The following is a 21,932-nucleotide window of genomic DNA, read 5'->3' on the forward strand; positions in this document are numbered from 1 at the left end:
CATTTTAGATGGAGAGAGAGAAAGAGAGCAAGGAGGAAGAGCAAGGGAAGTGGGGCAAGCGGATATGGGGCCTGGTCCCATGACTTTGACATCACAATCTAAGCCAAAATTAAGAGTTGGGTGCTTAACCAACTAAGCTGTCCAGGCACTGCATCAGCAATATTTAAGAAATGTTTTCTGAATTGATCACTCCTCACCCCTTCTATCGCTCCTATTCTCGTCTATCTTCTTGTCTCTATTTTCTCCTGCTTGGGCTGGTGCAGTAGCCAGCCCCCTTGCTCCCATTCTTACCTTCCTACAGTCTTTTCCCCACAGAATCAGATAGTGCCACATCATTCTTCAGAACCCTTCAGCGGTTTCTTTATCATATTCAGAATAAAATGTAAAGTCCTCAGCCTACAAGCCTCCTCACTTATGGTTCCTGCATACCCACAACCTTAATTCTCTGTCATTCTTCTTGTCCACTGTAGGCCAACTAGGCTTGCCTTCTTGCTTTTCCACAGACATGTCGGGCATCCTCCTGCTTTTGGACATTTACACTTTCCATTTCCAGAGCCAGGAATTTTCAACTCTGGAAACAGTTGCTTTGCTGTTTACCCTCAAGTCTTTCAGATCTTTCAGCTGGGCTTTCAGAACCCTTCTTCAGCAAGGCCTTATTAACTATCCTTGGTAAACCCTTTCTTCATTCCTGCGCCCCTCACACTGCCTCACACTCTTTTTTTTATTTTTATTTTTTTATTAGCACTTTTCATTACTGGTCATCTGTCTGCCCCCTGACCAATATTCAGGCAGGCACATTGCTCACTGCTGTGTCTCCAGTACCTAGAGCTATGGCAGGCATGAAATAGGGGCCCAAGAAGTGTTTCTTGGAGGAAAGGATGAATAAATATTGTCTACTCTGTAGTCAGAACTATGCATAGTAAAATATGCAGCCTATACCTTCGTGTACTTAGTGTATGACAGGTAATGTGCTGGGGACTGGAGATTTAATGGTACTTAAAGCTTGCCTTGACTTTGAGGGACTCCCAGTTTAGCTGAGAAAGAAATGTTAACAATCTCTGTAATTCACTAAGGGTGTTATTTCAGTTTTGAAATAGGCTTTACAGCAGCCCAGAGGGAAAATAGTTATCTCTTCTTGACCATTTGGGAAAATTTGGGTGGAAGAAGTGGCATTTTTGCTGAGAGTTTGTGTTTTCAAATCATTTGGGGCATTTCTTTTAATGAGTGTGATTCTACCCCATTGCTTATTGCTGCATGATAAGCACTTTACCAATCCATGCCCAAAATAGATATTTAAATTCTAACTCACTATAGTTTTGATTTACAGTATTGTTCTCTTACTATTTTATACCATGTTAATTATTTTCATCTCTCTTTTATGTTTATCACTTATGGATTACAAGGCTAAAGTTAAACACTTTTCTGTAAGGTTGTGAAAGAACTATTAATGTTACCATGCTGATAAAAAGGAAATAGATGGAGGAGAATGATTGTCTATTATGGGATTTGTCTTTCAAAGCCGATTGAACACTATTTGGCACAGCTTGAAATGCGCAGGTCCAAGACCTTTCATGTTCTCCGATCTTCTTCCTTAGTCTTTTTCTTGATTTACCTCTTTGCATCCTGCACCCCACCCCTGCTGCTTTAACCGCTAAGTCTGTTTTATTAGGCTTTGATCATTTCAGATGACACTAAAATCCTTTTAGTATTTTTTTCTGTGGAAAATATTTTTTTCCCCAAAATTCCTTGTAAAAAAGAAGCTGGAAGAGATCTTATATGCTGTCTCTTTCAACCTTGTACTCATTCAGTACCTGAATTTCCGTTCGCAGAGCAAACTTCCCATGTGGTTCATGTATATCATATAGACAGTTTCCACAAGCCATGTTCCCTTTCCTTTGTTGGGAAATATTGATAGTAATAGCTGGCTGGATTAAAGAATATTCTAGATCATATATTTCAGGAGCCTGCTGTTTATAATATTGACAAAACAGAAGTTGAAAATCTAGAACTGTATCCTACATCGTAAGAGAAGTAAAATGCTAAGGGTTAGCATGCTAGGGAAGGTTTTTGGGTTCCTTTGAGGGTTGCGGTTTTATGAGATGGTGTGTAGATGTCAGTTGTCCTGAGATTCTTAAAATCTCATTTCTGCATAATACTTATGTCATCTCTTCTTAGGGTTTTTACTTTATTAAGAAAATATTACCTAAGGATATTAATTATTAAGTGTTTACAGTGTACTTTCTATCCCCTTTCACCTTTTCATTTCAATGACCTTTCTCCAAAATCCTCCAATGTATGTAACATATTTTTTTTATTATTCAAATGTTTTTGAATAAGGTGTATTTTTCAAGATACCTTCCTGGGTTGATCAGTTTGCTTGTTCCTACCTCATTGAAGTTAGTCCTTATATGATTTTTTTGTTCTACTTTTTTCCTCCCTGATATTTGCTCTCTAGGTTCTTGAACAGTTCTTTCTTATTTTCTCCAAAATGGCCATTGTGGCCTCTGACTCCTTTCTTTATTTCACCTATTCTTGAAGCATGTGTGTAGATGTTCTTGTAAAGCACCTCAGAATCTGTTTGGAAATAGTTGAGGTTTGCATTAGGAATAAATACTCTTACTGCTGCTGTGAGTTGCATTTAAGTCTTGACACATTTTATGTTCATACCATATATGATTAGATCTTAAAGTATTGTTTAAGTACATTTATTTTGCTGTGTGTACTTACTTGTTCTTGCTAATATTATCATTGTAAACTATAACAAATAAAGCTAGCATGAATCTGTGTGAGTCCCTTTGTGTAGCAGCGTATGCAAATAGACATTTAATGCAGCTAATGCTGTGATGATGATGAAAAATGTCTGTGCTCTTGTTGACTGAACAGCTGCCTGACAATAGCCTGAGATTTTCTGAGTGTAGGACTTGTTTAATTTCTACTTTGTGCTTTTCTTGAAGAGTGTAATGTTTCTATCTACATTTCCAGTGAATTTACACTAGACCATCTGTTTATAAAGCCCTTTTCCATCATTATCATTTAATATTTATTGGGCAACTACTGAGTGCATAGTAATGTTGTGTAAACAAAGACCACTCTGCTCCAGATAGACTTATTTATTGACTTGGTACGGTTTTATTTTGATTAGAAAATAGTGAAAAAAAAAAAAATCCAAAGGCATAAAATAACATCCTCTAACTCTAAAACAGTGAAAGGTGTTGTATATTTAAGGGCATTCTACTCAAATACATATGAAACTTGAGAAATTTTATTTTACTTGTTTTTTTTTAAACTTGAGAAATTTTAAATAAAATTTTTGTAATTACCTATGATCTTCTGTTTGTCAACAATTCTAACTCAGTGGTCCTGTATTTAGAAAGTCAAATGAAGTATCATATTACTCTGGGGTTTCTAATAAAACTCTGAGTGTCCTTTTTCAAAGAGGAAACTACTCACTCAGATAAAAACAGACCCTCCACTAAGAGCCTTTGCTTTTTGATTTTGAAGGAAATCCTGGAAAGTGCACTTGTTGGGCTCACATTTAACTTTACTTGCAAGATTTTTCTTAAGTAAAAGATTGCATAAAAATAAAGTCTGTTCCAGTAAAAGCAGTGGCATTTTAGGGAATAATACTCATTACCATTGTTGCTTTTGAATTAAAGAAGGCAAAAGACTTGAGTGTCTTTTTAGCTAACCAACTTTGTAGGCAGTAATTAAGGTTTTGTTTTGCAGATTGGCAAATTTAATAACATTTAAAGAATGAAATCCTGACAGTAGTCAATAGGGCTTTTACTTTTGTGTTATTTTTATAGTCCTGGTAGATCTTGCTGATTCATCCAGGGTCTCTGGCCTGGTTAGTCTTCCATGTGGCTTTGGCTAAGGTTTAGGGTAAAGACTATGACCATGGAACAGAGCAAAGGGAATTGGCTCTCATGGTGATTGAACCCATGACCTTGGTTGGCTTTGTTGGCAAAGGGTGCCCCAGCCAGTCACAGACTCCATAAATATGGACATAGTAGAAACAGTAAGTTTCCTATTCATTGGGGAAAATAGGTCAGTAATATGTGACCCTCTACCCTATCACAATAGTTTCTATAAAAGCTCTTTGGATTCCTGAAAAAACTAACACCTTATCATAAGACAAAAAAGAAAAAAAAAATAGACATCTGGGCCATTCTCAAAGAGAAACTTTGAGTTTTATGTTTCAAAACCTCAGGTATCTTTAAAGAACATCATTAAGGATTACAATTGCCATCAGAAGTAATACCCATGTACTTAAACTACTGATAAATCTTACTTAACTACATGATACTTGATATTACTCTGCCTTTTGAAAAACAGGAATGGTTGTATCTTGTGACTCCACACACAATATGCTTACCACTTCCATCTGGAAAATATACATAATTCAACTGACAGAAGGTTTTTAGAATTTCTCCCTTTGATAGCCCAAAAATCTGTATGGTGTTATAATGGTAATGATCACATTTGGATTCTCTTTGGCCTTTATCATGCAATTCTACTTTAATTTACTAATTTTTTTTTTTTTTTTTGTGGTAGTTTGTATAGAATTTTTGTTCCTTGGTTATGGCTGAAAAATAAATTTCTTTGAATAATTTGAGTAAAATCTAACTATTTTTGAGTTAGATATTGGTTCAGGGATTTAGAATATGAATGCATTGTTTTCTGCCTTGAAAAGAAACTTTTTTTGTTTTGTTTTGTTTGGTTTGGTTTTTGTTGGCACAGATAATCCCCAACTGGATGAACTTAAAGGCTAAAATTTTCCATGACTTTAGCTAGTTCTCATGTGGGAGGAATCTCTAACTTGATTTAGGAAAAAACAAAATTTAGAAATTCACAGAGCTTGACAGAAATAAAATCTATGTTAATTTAAGTGAGTAGTATTAGTTATGAGCAATAAAATCCTGCTGCAATATGCATATATATTCCTTTTCAAAATATGTATTATTCTATTGATATTTGATGGTTTTAGAGTTGTGATTTAGGTTTTCAAAAGATAATTTTGGAAATAGACACCAGATTTCTGTCTTTTAAAAAAAAAATCTCAAATATGTTTCTTATTACAGTATTAAGTATACATATTAAGTACTTAATAATGTTTTTTCTTGATTTGAAATATGACAGTTGTTCTTAAAGCTATTTAAAATTTTTAATATCCATAAATATAAACTTTTAGCTTTATAGTTCATGTGGTCTAATTCCCATCAGAATTGCATTATATTGCGAAGCTTAAAATACTTGCTGACTTTTATTTTGTATCTCCATGAAGAATTTAATTATAAAAATATAGTCAAATGAGCTATGAAGCAATGAAAAAGCATAGAGGAACTTTACAGGCATATTATTAAGTGAAAGAATAATCTGAAAAGACTACATACTATAGGATTCCGACTATATGACATTCTGGGAAAGAAAAACCATAGAGACAATAAAGAGATTAGTAGTTGCCAGAATTTAGGAGGTAGGGGATGAATAGGTAGAGCACAGGATTTTTAGTGAAAATACACTATGAAAATATATTATGATACTGTAATGATAGATAACTGTCATTATAAATTGGTTCAAACCCATAGAGTACACAGCACCAAAAATGAACCCTAATGTACATTATGAGTGATTACATCGTGTCAGTGTAGGTTCATCAGTTGTAACAAATGTGTACTACTTTGTTGAAGGATGTTGATAATGGGGAAGTTATGCAGGTATGAGGACACTGGTATATATGGGAACTCCACTTCCCTCTCAGTTTTGCTATGAACCTAAAACTGCTCAAAAAAAAAAAAAATCAAGTCTTTAATAATATATAGTAAGAGCAATACTTTTCTAATTCTCAGTGACATGACTTTATTCTTTGTTACTGGGAAAAAAAATCTGACTTGGAAGTTTGTACCTTTTAAAGGGTAATGTTACTGACCTATTGTTCCATGTGAACAGACTTGTTTTTCTATAGTCTTGTTGGTTTACCAGTGAGTCATCTACATGTTCTTGCCCTTGTGACCAAAGGCATGCACTTGGAGCACTGCTCAATGATTAGAATGAGACAGGATAGTTTATGTTCATCTTTTTTTTTTTTTTTTCCAAATTTCAGTGGCATGTGTGGGAGTTAACATAGACCTACCTCTCTTTCATTCCAGCTCCATGATTCTTACCCAAGCTGGCTGGTCCCTTTACAGTGGACAAAGGGCCTTTAATTCCCTATTTGTTCTTTATTTTATTTTATTTTTTTAAAGATTTTATTTATTTATTTGACAGAGAGATCGTAAGTAAACAGAGAGCCAGGCAGAGAGAGAGGGGGAAGCAGGTTTCCCACTGAGCAGAGAGCCCGACAGCGGGACTCGATCCCAGGACCCTGAGACCATGACCTGTGCAAAAGACAGAGGCTTTAACTCACTGAGCCACCCAGGCACCCCTATTCTTTATTTTTGAGTGTGTTTTTAGATCCTCTTGATAAACATGCCTATTGCCAAAGTTGTGGGAATTTTTATGGTCTGATGAGATGTCTACAAACATCTTCCTTTTCTCCTTTACTTTCTAGAAGAAAAGGCTGCTTTTTTTTTTTTTAATATTTAACCATGAGAATTCAGAGTCCTCTACCTCTAAAGAAATGCAGTAGTATGATACTCAATATGTTAGTCTTTTTAATGGAAATAGTCACACTTAAGGGAAAGAAGAAAAATTATTGTTATTAAAGATTTAAATGTGCTCCAGGGATGCACTATTAAGGCTTAGCGTTGTTGCTGTAAACTTAAACATGTAAAAGACAGTCGAATCCTGGAGCAGGGCACATGATAGCTTTATAGCTAAACTGCTTTTAAGGAAAAAAAAAAAACAAGCTTTAAAAAACAAAATAACATAATAATGGAAATTCATTGGCATGTGATTTTTTTCTCTTTTTATAACTGCTTTTACTGAGTCAGTTTTAATATAATTCTCATTGTTTGATCTAAATCAAATGGAAAGAAATCTAGTGCAGCCTTATATACTTAAAAAGATAGTATATGAGTTAAAGTTTATTGTTAAGGTTTAAAGAAAGCTTGTAATTTTGATTCAGTTAGTTTTTAAAGTCTTCTCCTTCAGTGTTATTTGTGTTTTTAGAAGTTAAAAGTGCATTAATATGTATTTACTAGGTCTGAAGAGTTAGATTTTCTTTGTCTTTTATTTTAAACTAGGTAATGTAGAAAATATGTTCAGTATTCTGGGCTAGAATATTGCCTGTGTGTTTACTTGTTTACTGACTGATGATCTGTAGGATCATCATCTGTAGGAAGCAGAGATGATGTTCAAACTTAATGACATTTCGAGATGAAATGGTGGAAATACAGTAATTTGCTTTAGGTTGCTCCTTAGGATCTCATTTGGCTCCTCTACTGAAAACAATAGAATTTAAGTTCTCATTGACTAAATTTTTCTAAGACATATATCCTTAGAGTAAAAGGAGAAGTAAAAAAGGGAGGTATTAAATAACATTTTGGGCATCAAAGTACAAATATAATTGAAAAGTGTATATTTGGAAAAGGGATATTATAAACAACAGGTCAGATGTTGAAGGTAGAAACTGAGGAGGAAGGGAAATTTTTTTTGCAGATTCCGAGGTATCCAAAAGAATTAGAGGTTCTTTTATTCAACTAGCTCATATATGGAAATTAGGCTTTTTAAAAAAGTTGACTTTCAGAAGAATTATGTTTTTATAAGGTATAATTCTGTGTTATAAAACAATTTGTTTAATTAAAGTTCAGCTTATTGATTTTTGTTTCTTTAATATCAAGTAAAATTATTAATATTTATACTAATTCTAAGAAATAAAGATTGAATATCTATTAGTATGAGCATGAAAATAATAATTTCTCACATTGCCCTTTCAGGGGAATGAGTTCTGGTAACTGATAAGTCTTCACAGGGTTGGGGAAGTAGGAGTGTTGGGTGTGGTTACAGGTATAACTGTTCAAAGTTGAGTACTGGAGTAGAGGCAAACTGCTCTGCATAACCTGGAGAGGGAGTTGAGAAGGCTGTGGGGGAGGTCCAGAAGGTACAAAGAAAGTAAACAATGAGGATGGAGAAGATGTAAGGGGACAGGGAATAAAAGGATAACCAGTGTTTGGTATAGCTTTGATGAATGTACTCCATAGATCTACAATAGTTTTATATAAATTCCAGCTCAATTATTAGTGTTTTGGGGGGTAAGCAAGTTATCTTGGGGGTAAATGCAAAGAGTTTTAGTGTTCTACATACTGGTGAGCACTGACCTCTGAGTTAATGTACTAGGAAACTGGTGGCATGTATAAGGTTTGGTGGGGGAAAATTTTGTAGGCTAAAAAAGACCTGATAGTGTTATCTTTGCTCTGGATTTGAGTTAAAATTAGTAGGTGAAACATTAAGGATATTTGTGTAGTCTCAAAGTATCTACCAAAATGAGTGTTAATTACTTTAGTGGTTTTTAACATAACATCACACATTTTTTGATATTTTCCTTTTGGGAAATGGAGCTTAATTCTCCTTTTGAGTTGGAGTGGCTTCTGCTCAGGAGTTTGAATCTAGAATCAGGCTATTTATAGTTTGATGAAACTTACCAGCTGCCAGAGGACGTCTTCTCTGTAACAACCCCCCGACCCCCACCATGGAAAAGCCCAGGCTGGTTTATAGCTCAGTGAACAAATATTGAAAAGATAACCAAATTGTTTAACTTATTTAAAACAAAATGGGGCTAGGTTGAGATGATGATGTTGAGGAGTGAAATAGTTCAAATTTTATGAAGTGATTAAAAAATGTAGCAACAACATCTTTGTATCTTTTCATTCTCTTACACATGCCCATTGGCTGAGGAAAGCAGCATGGAAATCCACTTGCATTGGGTGGAAGTAGTCTACCTTGATGTCTGCTACTTCTTTTTCATTTGATTGAAAAATCTCCAGGGTTTGTACAACACCAGATGTCAGGTACAGCCATCTTTAGTTGTGAGACGTATGTCCAAGACTCAAACCCCTGAAGTCTGGCTGTCATTTGGGTAATGAGGAGAACCCAGTATAGTTCCTTTCAAAGAGGTTTCGGAACAGTCATGCCAAAAGGAAAAAGAGAGGGTGCAAGAGGCTGAAGTGACTACCGTACACAATGCCCGAGGTTGTTAGTTCATCCGGGTTCATCACCTTCAGGTCCCACTTCTGACACCATATAATGTCAACCTGCAGGCCCTTTATAAGCCTGCAGTCAGTTTCAGGTTTCTAGGGTAGTCTCGTGCCGGTAAAATTTATAAACACATTCTGCCATGAATAGATTACAGCATATAGAGTTAAATATTATTACAAATTCCACTGACCTTACCAGAAAGGACAAATATCAAACATCAAAGTCATTTGATAACTACTTGAAAAGCAGTACAATTCAACTATTTGTACTCCACTTTCCCTCTTAATAAAATTGGCTTAGTGGTAACTTGTAGATTTATAAATGATATGGTTTGAAATGTTGGGGTTCAGAGCTGATGCCTAAAAAGAATTCTTGAGACATCTTCGATGCAAAAGGGTGTTTTTCGTTTGTTTGTTTTTTAAAGATTTTGTTTATTTATTTGGCGGAGCACAAGCAGGCGAGTAGCAGGTAGAGGGAGAGGGAGAAGCAGGCTCCCCGCTGAGCAAGGAGCCTGATGAGGGCCTGACTCCAGGACCTTGGGATCATGACTGGAGCTGAAGGCAGTCACCCAACCAACTGAGCCACCCAGGCACCCCAAAAGGGTGGTTTTATTAAAGTAGAGGGACAGAACTCATGGTAGAAAGAGCTGTACCAGGGTTATGAGGAGTGCCCGATTATATACTTTCAAATTGGGAGGAGGTTAAGGGTGGCACAAGCCTCCAAGTTATTTTGGAGGTAGGTTTTCAGGGCCTTGAGGAGGCTAGCTATTGTTAGGAAGAGGTCATTTATTACTATTTAGTTAAAACTCAGTCATGAGACCCTTCAGATGTGTATCAGTGGGTCCTATGCTTGGAGGATGATTGCTAACATATATCTTGGGGGCTAGAGATAAAGGAATTTTTCAGGGGAATTTTTATATGTTAAAGTAGACTTCTAGGATCCTGGGGGTGAGGGTAATGTTAAGCAAAGATTGCCTTTTGCTCTTATCAAAGAGTTAACATTGAGGCAGCTGGGTTCCTAAAGGAATGTCACTCTGCCTGTTGTAAGAACTTGTCAGTGGACTGTAGGTAGTAAGCAAATCTAATTTTTTCTTTTGTGTTTGTTTCCCACATCATAAAGATTAAATGTATATGTTTAATGTATATGATGTATTTAATATATAAGAAGAAGAACGCTTGGACATAGTGAATGCTGTAAGTGTTATAATATTATTACTATACTCAAACCAAAATTATTTTTCATTTTGATGATGCCTCTCTGATTTTTTACTCAATTCCTTTTTATTAGAGTTGGAGCCATGGGAGAGGGAGCTGTAATTTCCTGACAGGAGGCCATGGTTATTTCATATGCATGTATATTAGTAGCTTCAGCATTGTGCCTGACACATAGTAAATGCATTTAGGAGTTATTTGTTGAATATGTAAGTTAAGGAAGTTGAATATGACTGATCATATTTACATCAAAAAAAGTTTTTTAGGGATGCCTGGGTGGCTCAGTTGGTTAAGCAGCTGCCTTCGGCTCAGGTCATGATCCCGGCGTCCTGGGATCGAGTCCCACATCAGGCTCCTTGTTCTGTGGGGAGCCTGCTTCTCCCTCTGCCTCTGCCTGTGCTCGCTCTCTCTCTCTCTGACAAATAAATAAAATAAAAAAAAATCTTAAAAAAAAAAAGTTTTTTAAAAGACTTATTTATTTAATAGAGCACACATGAGGGTGGAAGGCAGGCAGAGGAAGAGGGAGAGAGAGAATTTCTAGCAGACTCCCTGCTGAGCACAGAGATCCAAGGCAGAGCTGGATCTCACCACCCTGAGGTCATGACTTGAGCAAAAATCAAGAGTCAGATGCTTAACTGACTGAGCCACCCAGGTGCCTCTGCATCAAAATGGTTTTTAGCACATTTGCTGTTTGTCTAAAAATCGTTTTTCTGTTGGGCACCATAGATCTTGTTGGGAGACCTCTGGCATTTGGCTTTTCTCAATTTGGGTGTCCTCTGAACATACACCTTGCTAAATCTAAATGTTAGAATTATCAAAATTTTTCTTAAACAAAGAGAATGTCTTTTAAATGTCAAGAAAGTTTGCTGCAAGAATATATATATTTTTCCTTAAGTTTAATTTTGTTTTAATGTAGAGCAAACCCAACCCATTTTTCTGGTTACCCTTTGAAATTCGAATTTTCTTGAAGTTTCTTTTTCCATTTCATTAAGGAGAGACAAATATAGAAAAGAATGCTCTCTTTTCTCTTTGTGAGGAATGATTTGAAGAGCCAGTTCTTTGTAGCAATAAAATATCATATATGTAATACATGTGCAACAAGCATGTTTCTATCTTAAGATTTTTTTTTCATAATTTGAAAAACTAGTGAGCTAATTTTTATTATGTCTAAATAGTTGAACAGGTAATATGATTTTTATACATTATCTCACCTGGAAGTAAGCTTTGTTTCCAAGAGAACTGTTAGCTGTCTCTACTCCCTAAATGTGTAACAGAATACCCAAAGATGGGAGAAAGTGCAACTAAGTGGAAATTGATTAGAAAGATCAAGAAGTTGTTTATATTTGATATATAAAAATAAATATCACTGTGTTCTTAGGACTTCAGTGTATGAGAGGGTTGTAATTCCTTTGTATATGTTGTACAACTCATAATCATCATCTTCCCCCCTTTTCTTAATAAATCCTAATAGTGTCTTTCGGTTTTATGTGTATTTTGGAATAATATGTACTTTTTCGTATCTTTCCTTCTAGGCATTGAAGAAACAAGAAGCTAAAGCAGATGAAAATGAGGGAGTCATGAAAAATAAGATAAAACAGACTGAAACTGAGAAGAGTCAAGTAAGATTTTGAAAGTTATCTTTCAAAAAGTAATGCTCTTTGAAATGGGGCCAGTGATACTTGTTGAGTGCCTTGAAAATTGTCCCTGAGATCATCTATTAGAACACAGTGAAGCTTTATGTTTTGATATGGAGTTGCTTGGTTTGATGGCTCGCTGTTCTCTGCTGCTTGCTCTGGGAAACATTGTACAGGTCATTTGCTACCTTGTCAGTTGGCCACTCCCTTTCTAAGAGGGCAGCTGAACTTTATCATTCCTTGCCAGGGAACATTTAGGGAGTTTGATTTTGTTGCAGGGTTATTTAGAAAAGATCTGTTGTTTAAAGGGTGGGTGTTTTGAATATATTCATTTTCATCATAGAAAATAGGTGCATTAAATATTAAGAACTTTTGACATATATTCATGTCTGTGAATCTATAGAGCCTACCATGTTAGAGTTAGGCATTTAGAGGACAGCCAACTCTTCTCAGTTTGCAAATGGATAGATTTAAGGATGAGCCCAAGGTAACGTATGATAAAATGAAAATTTGCCCCTGATGTAATGTTCTTTGCTTTGTATCACTCTGTAAATCTACTTTACCTCCTTGGTTTTTATTTCATCAACCTATGTCTAGTTAAATGGTGCTTCCATGCTCCCATTATGGTAAGCAAGTCATGTCAGGCCATCATGCTTGCCCTTAAGGAGGCTGCTGATACTATCCAGGGAGCATGACCAGTGTGGGCTTTGGTAGATTTTGAAAATACTTTAACTGAAGTGTGATTCCTTCCCTCTTTATTTCTCCAGGGAAACTAGAAGACAAGTGAGATAGTATTTTGTGTGGTTTTTGTGATTCTATATATACTTTACTTTTTTTAGATTATGATATTTTATTGGCCACATGTATAATTTTTTTTAAAAAACCTATATAACCCAACTTAAAAAGTATTTTGAAATAGTTATAGATTCATAAGGTGTTGCAAGACAAAATATAGAGAAGGTCACATGTGCCTTCAACCACTTTCCCTCAGTGGTAACATTTTGCATAACTGTCCTTCCCTATCCAAACTGAGAAATTGATTTTGGTATAATCCACAGAATTTATGCAGATTGCACCAACTTTATGTGCACTTGTTCATGTATGTGGTTCTATGAAGTTGTATCATGTATAGATTCATATTACCGTCTGCACAGTGAAGGTCCAGAACCACAGTGCCCCTCTGTGCTACTCTTCAATTGCCATAACTACCCCATGGACAATATTTAAACGACTAATACATGGGTAGTAGTTTGGTCAAGTGAAATGATAACCTAGGATAGTTATCACAAATCTAAGCACTTAATAACATCTTAATATAAATTTGTGGTTTCACAAAAGAGCCTTACTGTTAAAAGATGCAAACACGTCTGGCATATGTAATCTCAGGAATTTTAACAAATGTATGTCCAGTCTATAGGGGTGAAAAGTAATTAATTTCCCTTTACTCTTCCAGGTTCTTTGGCTGGTCTAATAATTAAGTTGACATAAAATAGATTAACAGGAGAAAAAAAAATCTGATTTTGTATTTATAGGAGCTCCATAAAAATATGAGCTCAAAGGCAGACAGGCAGTTGAGGCTTATATACCATTTTGAGTTGAGGAAATGGGATAGAGGGTCTTGGGCTTCAAAGGAGTGAAAGACAAATCACAGGAAGAGGAGAAGAGCAAATGTTTGGTAAACAAATGTTTGCCTTGTTTCACAGATAAGTCTATCATATATAAAAACTTACCTTTGTAATAGCACTCTTTCTAGTACAGACTCTCTAAATTCTTTAATGCAATTAAGGGATAAGTAAAAAGCTTTTCCTGAGTCTTTTGGGTCTTGATTCTCTTCAGCTCAAAAAAATCCTTACACCAAAGAGGCATGTTTGGGGCAGGACAGAGAGGGTGGTGGCATATTCCTCTCCCCTTCATATCATTATATTTTCAATTTGTAGTAAGCTAGGCACATTCACACTTTTCAGGTATTTGGTCATCTAACTAGCACATTTTCTGTGAATGTTTATCTTATGATTATATTATTAAGGAAATCTTAAATGTCTATAATTTTAGGAATGTCGTGAATAATGGGAAATATATTAGGAATGTTGGAATATTAAGAATATACAAAATCACCAGTTGGATGAAATATACTTTAGTCATGGGGTCCTTCAAGTTTTATTCTAATTCAGTTCATATGACATTACATGTACTAAAGGACAAAATTGCTTTGGAATTTAGATTACAATGATTTAGAACTGGAAAGAATCTCGGAGACTGTCTAATATAAAGTCCTTATCTTAGAGATGACAGAAAGGAGACCTAAGGAAAAGAGTGTCATAGTTGAGATGGAACTGACCCCCTGAGGTCTCGTCTGGTTCACTTTTTGTTATGCAAATAACATTTTCATGGAGACATTGATGTTTTGATAGCAAAATATTTTTTCATATTAGCTGTAAATATCTTCTGAGAAATTCTCCAGTTTTCTCCTCTTAAACTGTGCCCATAATAATTTAGTTATTTTCTGCTCCACTGGATATTTTTCTTTATCCTTTGTTGAAACTTTAGCTTGAACAGGAATTAGAGGTATCCCGAAGGTTATTGAATCAGTCAGAAGGCAGCAGAGAAACACTTCTGCATCAGGTAAGTCTATGCAAGCTATGATAATCTGCTTTTAAATTAAATCAGGATTGAGTCTTCTTTTCTGTTAAACGTCTTTGTGAAAGGTAGAAAAAACCCACGAAGGTCTAGAATTTTTTTTTCTCCTAAGGAATGTATATTAAAACACATAAGCAAAGGATGAAATCCTTTCAAGATGAGTCAGAACAAGCTGGTACAAAACACGGACCAAGTTCCCACTGTGCTAGTATGTCTTGCTGATTGCTGCTCCAATTTAGGATTTATCTCTCTTAGCATAACCAGTGTAAAAATGAGAGTGGATGTGTAAGATAAAATTTTCCCAGGGGCTTAATTTTATTCAAGGAGGCATTGGAGAGTGAAGGAAGAAATAAAATACATGAAACAGACCTTTACATATTCAAGTTACTTTGCACTATCTTATATTTATGTTTTCAAGATGCTACCTGTCCCTTTTAACCAAAGATAAAGCTTAATTTTAAAGCATAACATTTTGTAACCCATTAGCCTATAATGAGAGTTTGTTTGGTGCTTCTGCTATTTAAACCTCAGTAACTTACATACATATATTGGATAAGGGCATATAGGTTTCTAACTGCCTCTCTGCCTGTGTTTAATATAAACCGCACTCATACCTTTCTCTGTTCTGAGGTGTGGCTTACATAACTCGCTATGTAGTCTGCTAGGTAGGCAAAGATGTCAGGCATCATAGATGCTTAAACATTTTGACAATTAGTGCTGAAAATACACCATAATACCTTTTTTGCAAAACCTTTAAAAATGTTCACTGGCTTTGTTCTGCAGCCATTCATACAAAGTCTGAACTTTCATTTTTGAAAGTTTATATTTGTAGTCCTTTCCACTCTAATTTTTTTTTTTTCCTGAACTCTGACTTGTGGTGATTTCTGATCTCATCTTTTGAAGTAAAAGTTTACTGTGTACAGGTTGTCATTGTGACTTTAACTGAGTCTTTTTGAGACTCCTAATTTGTTTAGTGGTTCCTGGGGACATATCTGAAATGTGCTAGGCAATTTGCTAGGTTTTAGAAACAGAGATGAATAACATAGTCACTGACCTCAAGGAGTTTATGGTTTATTCAGCAGCATTTATTTCTTATTTTGAACAGTACTTTGATATTAAAATATGCTAAATTGTGATCTTTTCACTTGAGTTTATCAATAGATAGACCATATTCATAGAAAAGGAGTGAAAAGTAGAAAAACAGTTACGGGGGTGTTTGGGTTAATAGTAGAGTGGACTGAGTTCACAATAAAGGATTTTTTTTCCCCTTTGGTGTCAAATTCTTTGTCTCAGTAGACACAGAGAAGGGGAAAAGACATTCATTCTTTGTGGAAGGAATGGGAGAAGTAAAGAAATAGAGTAAGAGACTATTCCACTGTGCTTGGCATAACAAGGAGATTAACTTGGCTTCAACTTGGGCTGACAATAGCCCATTAGAAGTAATTTTTTTCCCTAGAAAAATAATTTGAAATAATTTGTAAGTTCAGTTATTCTTTTCCTGCATTTAAAACTGATAGAAGTGTCATTTTTAACTGTATGTATTTAGGTGGAAGAGCTCCGTACACAACTTATGAAAGCAGAAGGTGATCGAAAAGGTTTACAACATCAAGTATCTCAGATGTCCAAGCAACAGTTGAACCTTCAGGATGAACAAAGAGATGACTGGAGGTTTAGGAGAGGTATAATTCTGATTTGTAAATGTGTGGGTTTTTTTTTTTTAATCTTTCTTTAATACTTCCCGTTTTCAGAATTGCATTTCATACATTGTGCTCTCATCATCTTATTTCTTGATCTAAAACAAAGTTATTCAATAAGCTAATCATAATTTAGCATCGATATTTTTTCAGACCTTATCTTTTAGATTTGTGTTTATAGCAGTATTGAGCAGAAGGTACTGAAATTATTCTCTTTGCCCCCTGTTCCCACACATGCGTAGCCTCCCCTATGATCAAATTCCTCTCACTGGAAGTATGTTTGTTATAACTGATGTGTACGTACTCTTGACATATCATTGTCATTTGAAGTCCATTGTTTGCATTAGGATTCATTCTTGGTGTTGTGTATTCTGTGGGATAGGACAATGTATAAATGAAATTTAGGCACCATTACAGTATCATAGAGTAATTTCCCTGTCTTAAAAATCCCTTGTGCTCCACCTTTTCATCCCCCTCTCCCCTCTAACCACTGGCAACCAGATCTTTTTACTGTTACCGTAGTTTTGCCTTTTCCAGAATCTAATATAGTTGAGTCATACAGTGTTTCAGATTGGCTTCTTTCATTTATAATATACCTTTAAGCTTCCTCCATGTCTTTTCATGGCTTGGTAGTTCTGTCTCTCTCCCTCTTTTTTTTTTTTTTTTTTTTTTTTTTTTTTTTTGGCATTGTCTGAATGTACCACAGTTTATTTATCTATTCACCTACTGAAGACCACTTGGTTGCTTCCACATTTTGGCAATTATGAGTAAAGCTGCTATAAACCAAACATCCGTATATAAGTTTTTGTATGGACAGAAGTTTTCATTTACTTTGAGTAAATACCAAAGAACATGATTGCTGGATTGTATGGTCAGAGTATATTTAGTTTTGTAAGAATCCTTCAAACTGTCTTTCAAAGTGGCTGTATCATTTCTTCATTCCCACCAGCAATGAATGAGAGTTCCTGTTGTTCCACATTTTTGTCAGTATTTGCAGTTGTCAAGTGTTCTGGATTTTGGCTATTCTAATAGGTTTGTAATAGTATCTTTTTATTTATTTATGTATGTATATATGTATGTATGTATGTATTTGACAGAGAGAGACACAGTGAGGTGTGAGAGCAGGGGGAGTAGGAGAGGGAGAGGTTTTGGGAGAAGGAGAAGCAGGCTTCCCTCTGAGCAGGGAGCCCAATGTGCGCTCGATCCCAGGACCCCGAGATCATGACCTGAGCCGAAGGCTCACGCTTAAGGACTGAGCCCCCCAGGTTCCCCTGGTATCTTGTTTTAATTTACATTTCCCTGATGACATATGATGTGGAGCATCTTTTATTATGCATACTTTTCACCTGTATATCTTCTTCAATGAGATATTCATTAAGGTCTTTGGCTCATTTTTAAGGCAAGTTTGTTGGCTTCTTGTTGAATTTTAAGAGTCCTCTTGATATTTTAGATAACAACCTATGTCTTTGCAAATAATTTCTCAGTCTGTAGCTTGTCTTTTCATTCTCTTGACTGTGTCTTTTGCAGAACTGAGAAGTTTTAATTTTAATGAACTTCAGGTTATCAGTTATTTCTTTCATGGGTGATAATTCTGCTCTTCTACCTGAAAAGTCATCATCAAACTCAAGGTCATCCACAACTTTGCCTGTCTTCTAAAAGTTTTGTAATTTTGGGTTTTATATTTGGGTCTGCGATCCATTTTGAATTAAATCCTGTAAAAGGAATTCTTATTTCCATGCCTAGAAGTCTGTATCTAGATTTTTTTTTTTTTTTTTGCATGTGAGTGTCCAGTTGTTCAGCCCTACACTATTTGTTGAAAACAACATTTTCTCTATTGTCTTTGCTACTTTGTCAGAGATCAGTTGACTGCTTTGATGTTGGTTTATCTCTGGGCCTCTGTTCTGTTTCATTGATGTATTTGTCTATTTTTTGTTGTTGTTCTTACCACACTCTTGATTATTGTAGCGTTATGGTATGTCTTGAAGTTGGATAGTGTTAGTCTTCCAGCTTTGTCCTTCTCCTTCATATTGCATTGGCTGTTCTGGATCCTTCACCTCTCCATATATTTTTAGGATTAGTTTGTTGATATTTACAAAATAACTTGCTGGGATTTTGATTGGGATTGCATTGAATATGTAGATCAGGTTGGGAAGAACTGACATTTGGCAGCATTGTGTCTTCCTATCCATGAACACGAACTGTCTCTCCATTTATTTCCTTCAACTATGATTTCTTTCATCAGAGTTTTATAGTTTTTGTCATACAGATTTTGTTAGATTTACATTTAAGTATTTTCTTTGGATGCAAATGTAAATGGTATTATGTTTTTAATTTCAGATTTAACTTGTTCATTGCTGATATTAACATCCAATTTTAATCTCTCTTCTGCTTTATTTTTAAACACATTTCAGACATATTTATCTCATGGGGGCTTTCTCCTAGAAAGAGCCAGCAAAGCTAGTAGTGGAATTTTTTCCAGTTGCTTATTTCCATGCCTAAATGTGTGTGTGTACTTTTCCTTGTACTTAAATTGGAGTACCCCTACCTATGTTTTCATTTTCTTTTATCCCAATATGAAATATATACAATTAAAATTGAGATCCTGTCTTTTTTGTGATCAAGATCTGTGACAGAAATTAATCATCTGGCAAAAGTGGTCATGAACCATATGACCGGCTTTTTCTTATGTAGATTAAGAATATTTTGTGTTCGAGAAATATTAGAATACCTTTTCAGTGGTGGTATTCATTTAGGTTGTGGAATTTAATGAGTCTAGATGTATTTCTTTTTGGAAGTTTACTTGTAACAGAAATAGTAATATTGAAATTTTATAATGGTTTCTAATAGGCTAGTCCAGATTGCTCAGCTTATAAATTATTTCCATAAGGAAGCTTCCTACTCAAATATCTGAATTATTGGAGAAACTCTTGTGAGCATTTGGTGTACTATCAAAATCAGGAAAGATAAATATTTTACCAGATTCCCCACACATAACTCAGTATGTTGCCTAAGTTAGAATTTCCACATTGCCAGAAAATATTCACTAGGCAAACTCTGGCATACCTATCCTAACATAATTGCATGCCATTAAGTTCACTTAAGTTTCATGTGATATAACTGAAATATATTTTGACATCAAATATTTTAAAATTTATTTTTAAAAAAGTAAAATCCCAAGGTTTTTGATTATTCATCAAATTTTCATAGAGATGCACATAAGACTTATGTAACACTTAACACTTATTTTGTTTGGAAAAAGATTGTGGTACATTTGTTACATGTTTTCTTTCCTTATAAAAAATCTAGTTATTCTTGGTGTAAGTCTTTGAAGACTAGAAGAATGTCACTTTCCTTAACTACTTACAAGGTTTAAAAATATCTGGAAGGTCTCATATCAGTATAATAATGAACTTCTTCACCTTCTCTTAATGTTCTAAAATTTTCATCTTTATGAATACCTGTATTTTTTTTTTTTTTAATCTGCATAAGAAATCACACTCGTAGTCACACTCTGGTTGCTGTTTGTTCCTCCACTGGTTGCAAAGTAACTTCCACATCTGTTTTTATTTACTTATTTATTATTATTTTTTTAAAGATTTTATTTATTTATTTGACAGAGATCACAAGTAGGCAGAGAGGTAGGCAGAGAGAGAGAGGAGGAAGCAATCTCCCCACTGAGCAGAGAACCCGATGCGGGGCTCGATCCCAGGACCCTGAGACCATGACCTGAGCTGAAGGCAGACGCTTTAACCCACTGAGCCACCCAGGCACCCCCCACATCTGTTTTTAAAATTGACTTTGCTGGGTCACCTGGGTGGCTCAGTCAGTTAAGTCTTCCTTTCGCTCAGGTCATGATCCCAGGGTCCGAGGATCTAGCCCTGCTTTGGGCTGCCTGCTCTACGGGGAGTCTGCTTCTCCCACTGCCACTCCCCCTGCTTGTTCTCTCTCTCTCCCTCTCTCTCTCTCTCAAATAAATAAATCTTTGAAAAAATAAAACATGAAATTGACCTTACTTTACTAGTAGTCTTCTGAGTCAAAGTCAAAGGAATCATGCTATTACTTTTCTTAACTTGATCCCAGTTTTTTCCTCTTGCTTCTTGGAACTCTTTAACTGACTTCCATGTTTCTACTCTTTCCTGGTTCTTCTGAGTTCCTTGTTTTCATTCTTTTCGTTTGAATCTTTTCTGTTTGTTTACAGCTTGTCTTTTAAATGCTGGGTGTTGTCTAGAATCATCTTTATGGGGTTTCTCACTTAATATTTCTCCCTAGAGGTTGTTATTTAAATCTTATGCTTTAGCTGTCATCTGTAATGAAATCTTGAGTCCACTAATCTTTAGCCCTCCAGTTGGAGTCTCTCATTGGACATCTCTATGTGCTATTCCACAGAATGCACCAGTCAACAGATCCTTTCCTCAAAAACTGTTTTTATTTCTTGTTTCAGTTTGTGCCACCATCCTTTATCCAAATAGCCAAGACTTGATTACAAAGAACATCAGAAATTATTCCTTCTCTCCTCCGTCTGCTTCGTCCTTGCCTATTTATAGATCTTGGTATTTCTTGAATTTGGCCCATCTTCTTTTTTATTCCCACTGTTCCAGTTTAGGCATGCTTTGTCTCATTTGTATTACCCTCTTAACTTATTCTAGTTCCTCTGTGATCTGTCTTTGAAACTGCTGCTACTAAAGGGATGCTTTCTAAGCCACAAACCATTCATGTCACTCTTTTAAAAAAAATTTTTTTTTATAAAAATATATTGTATTATTAGCCCCAGAGGTAGGTCTGTGAATCGCCAGGTTTACACACTTCACAGCATTCACCATAACACATACCCTCCCCAACGTCCATAACACCACCACCATCTTCCTACCCCCTCCTCCTGACCCCCCTCAGTTTGTTTTGTGACATTAAGAGTCTCTTATGGTTTGTCTCCCTCCCGATCCCATCTTGTTTCATTTATTCTTTTCCTACCCCCCAGACCCCCCCACGTTGCATCTCCACTTCCTCATATCAGGGATATCATATGATAGTTGTTTTTCTCTGATCCATTCATGTTACTCTTGCTTAAAACCTTTCTCTGTGCGTTATTGAGCTCTTACTATATATGCAGCATTTTTCTATTCATTAGTTCTTAGAACTTCAGTTCTAAGTTCTAAGAACTACACTATAAGAAGGGTACTAGTCTTATTCTCATTTGAATGAGTTAGGGGGGAAAAAAAAAGACTGAAGAACAAAGAGATTGCCTAAGGTCATAGTTCTGGGAAGTAACAGACCTGAATCTCTTTCTCCCCAAACCTGAATTCTGAACTGCTATGCTGTACTTACCCATCATGTTTGTAGCAAGTGTTCTTCAAAGTGAAGTGTGTGAGACAGTCCCCTGGGTGTGAGAGGAGAGTGTTTGTGACACGATTTTTATTTTATATCTTACGTTTTGAGTATTTTAATTTTGCTAAATGTTTCATTATATATGTATGTATGTGTGCCTAAGTATATATTTATATATATCCATATTATTTTATGTGCATCTAGATTATGAAACTTATCAAATTACTGTTTCCACATCAAATATATGTTTCACAAATTATGTATATGTATTTATACATGTATTCATATGTATTAATATC

General features: G+C 35.4%; 1 protein-coding gene across 3 annotated transcripts in view; it reads left to right on the forward strand.

Annotated features, from left to right (window-relative positions):
• LOC111148569 (centrosomal protein 128) overlaps positions 1 to 21,932 on the forward strand; it is a 395,466-nt gene that overhangs the window by 63,173 nt on the left and 310,361 nt on the right. For 2 of the 3 annotated variants that reach the window (XM_022505239.1, XM_022505241.1), the window contains exons 9-11: positions 11,879 to 11,965; positions 14,528 to 14,602; positions 16,164 to 16,296. In XM_022505239.1, coding sequence (XP_022360947.1) covers positions 11,879 to 11,965; positions 14,528 to 14,602; positions 16,164 to 16,296 — 295 coding nt within the window. The remainder of the gene's footprint in view (positions 1 to 11,878; positions 11,966 to 14,527; positions 14,603 to 16,163; positions 16,297 to 21,932) is intronic. The other variant, XM_022505240.1, reaches the window with a different exon arrangement.

This window comes from Enhydra lutris, unplaced genomic scaffold (assembly GCF_002288905.1).
Source record: "Enhydra lutris kenyoni isolate GAN:26980312 unplaced genomic scaffold, ASM228890v2 scaffoldscaffold20, whole genome shotgun sequence".
Lineage (NCBI taxonomy): Eukaryota > Metazoa > Chordata > Mammalia > Carnivora > Mustelidae > Enhydra > Enhydra lutris.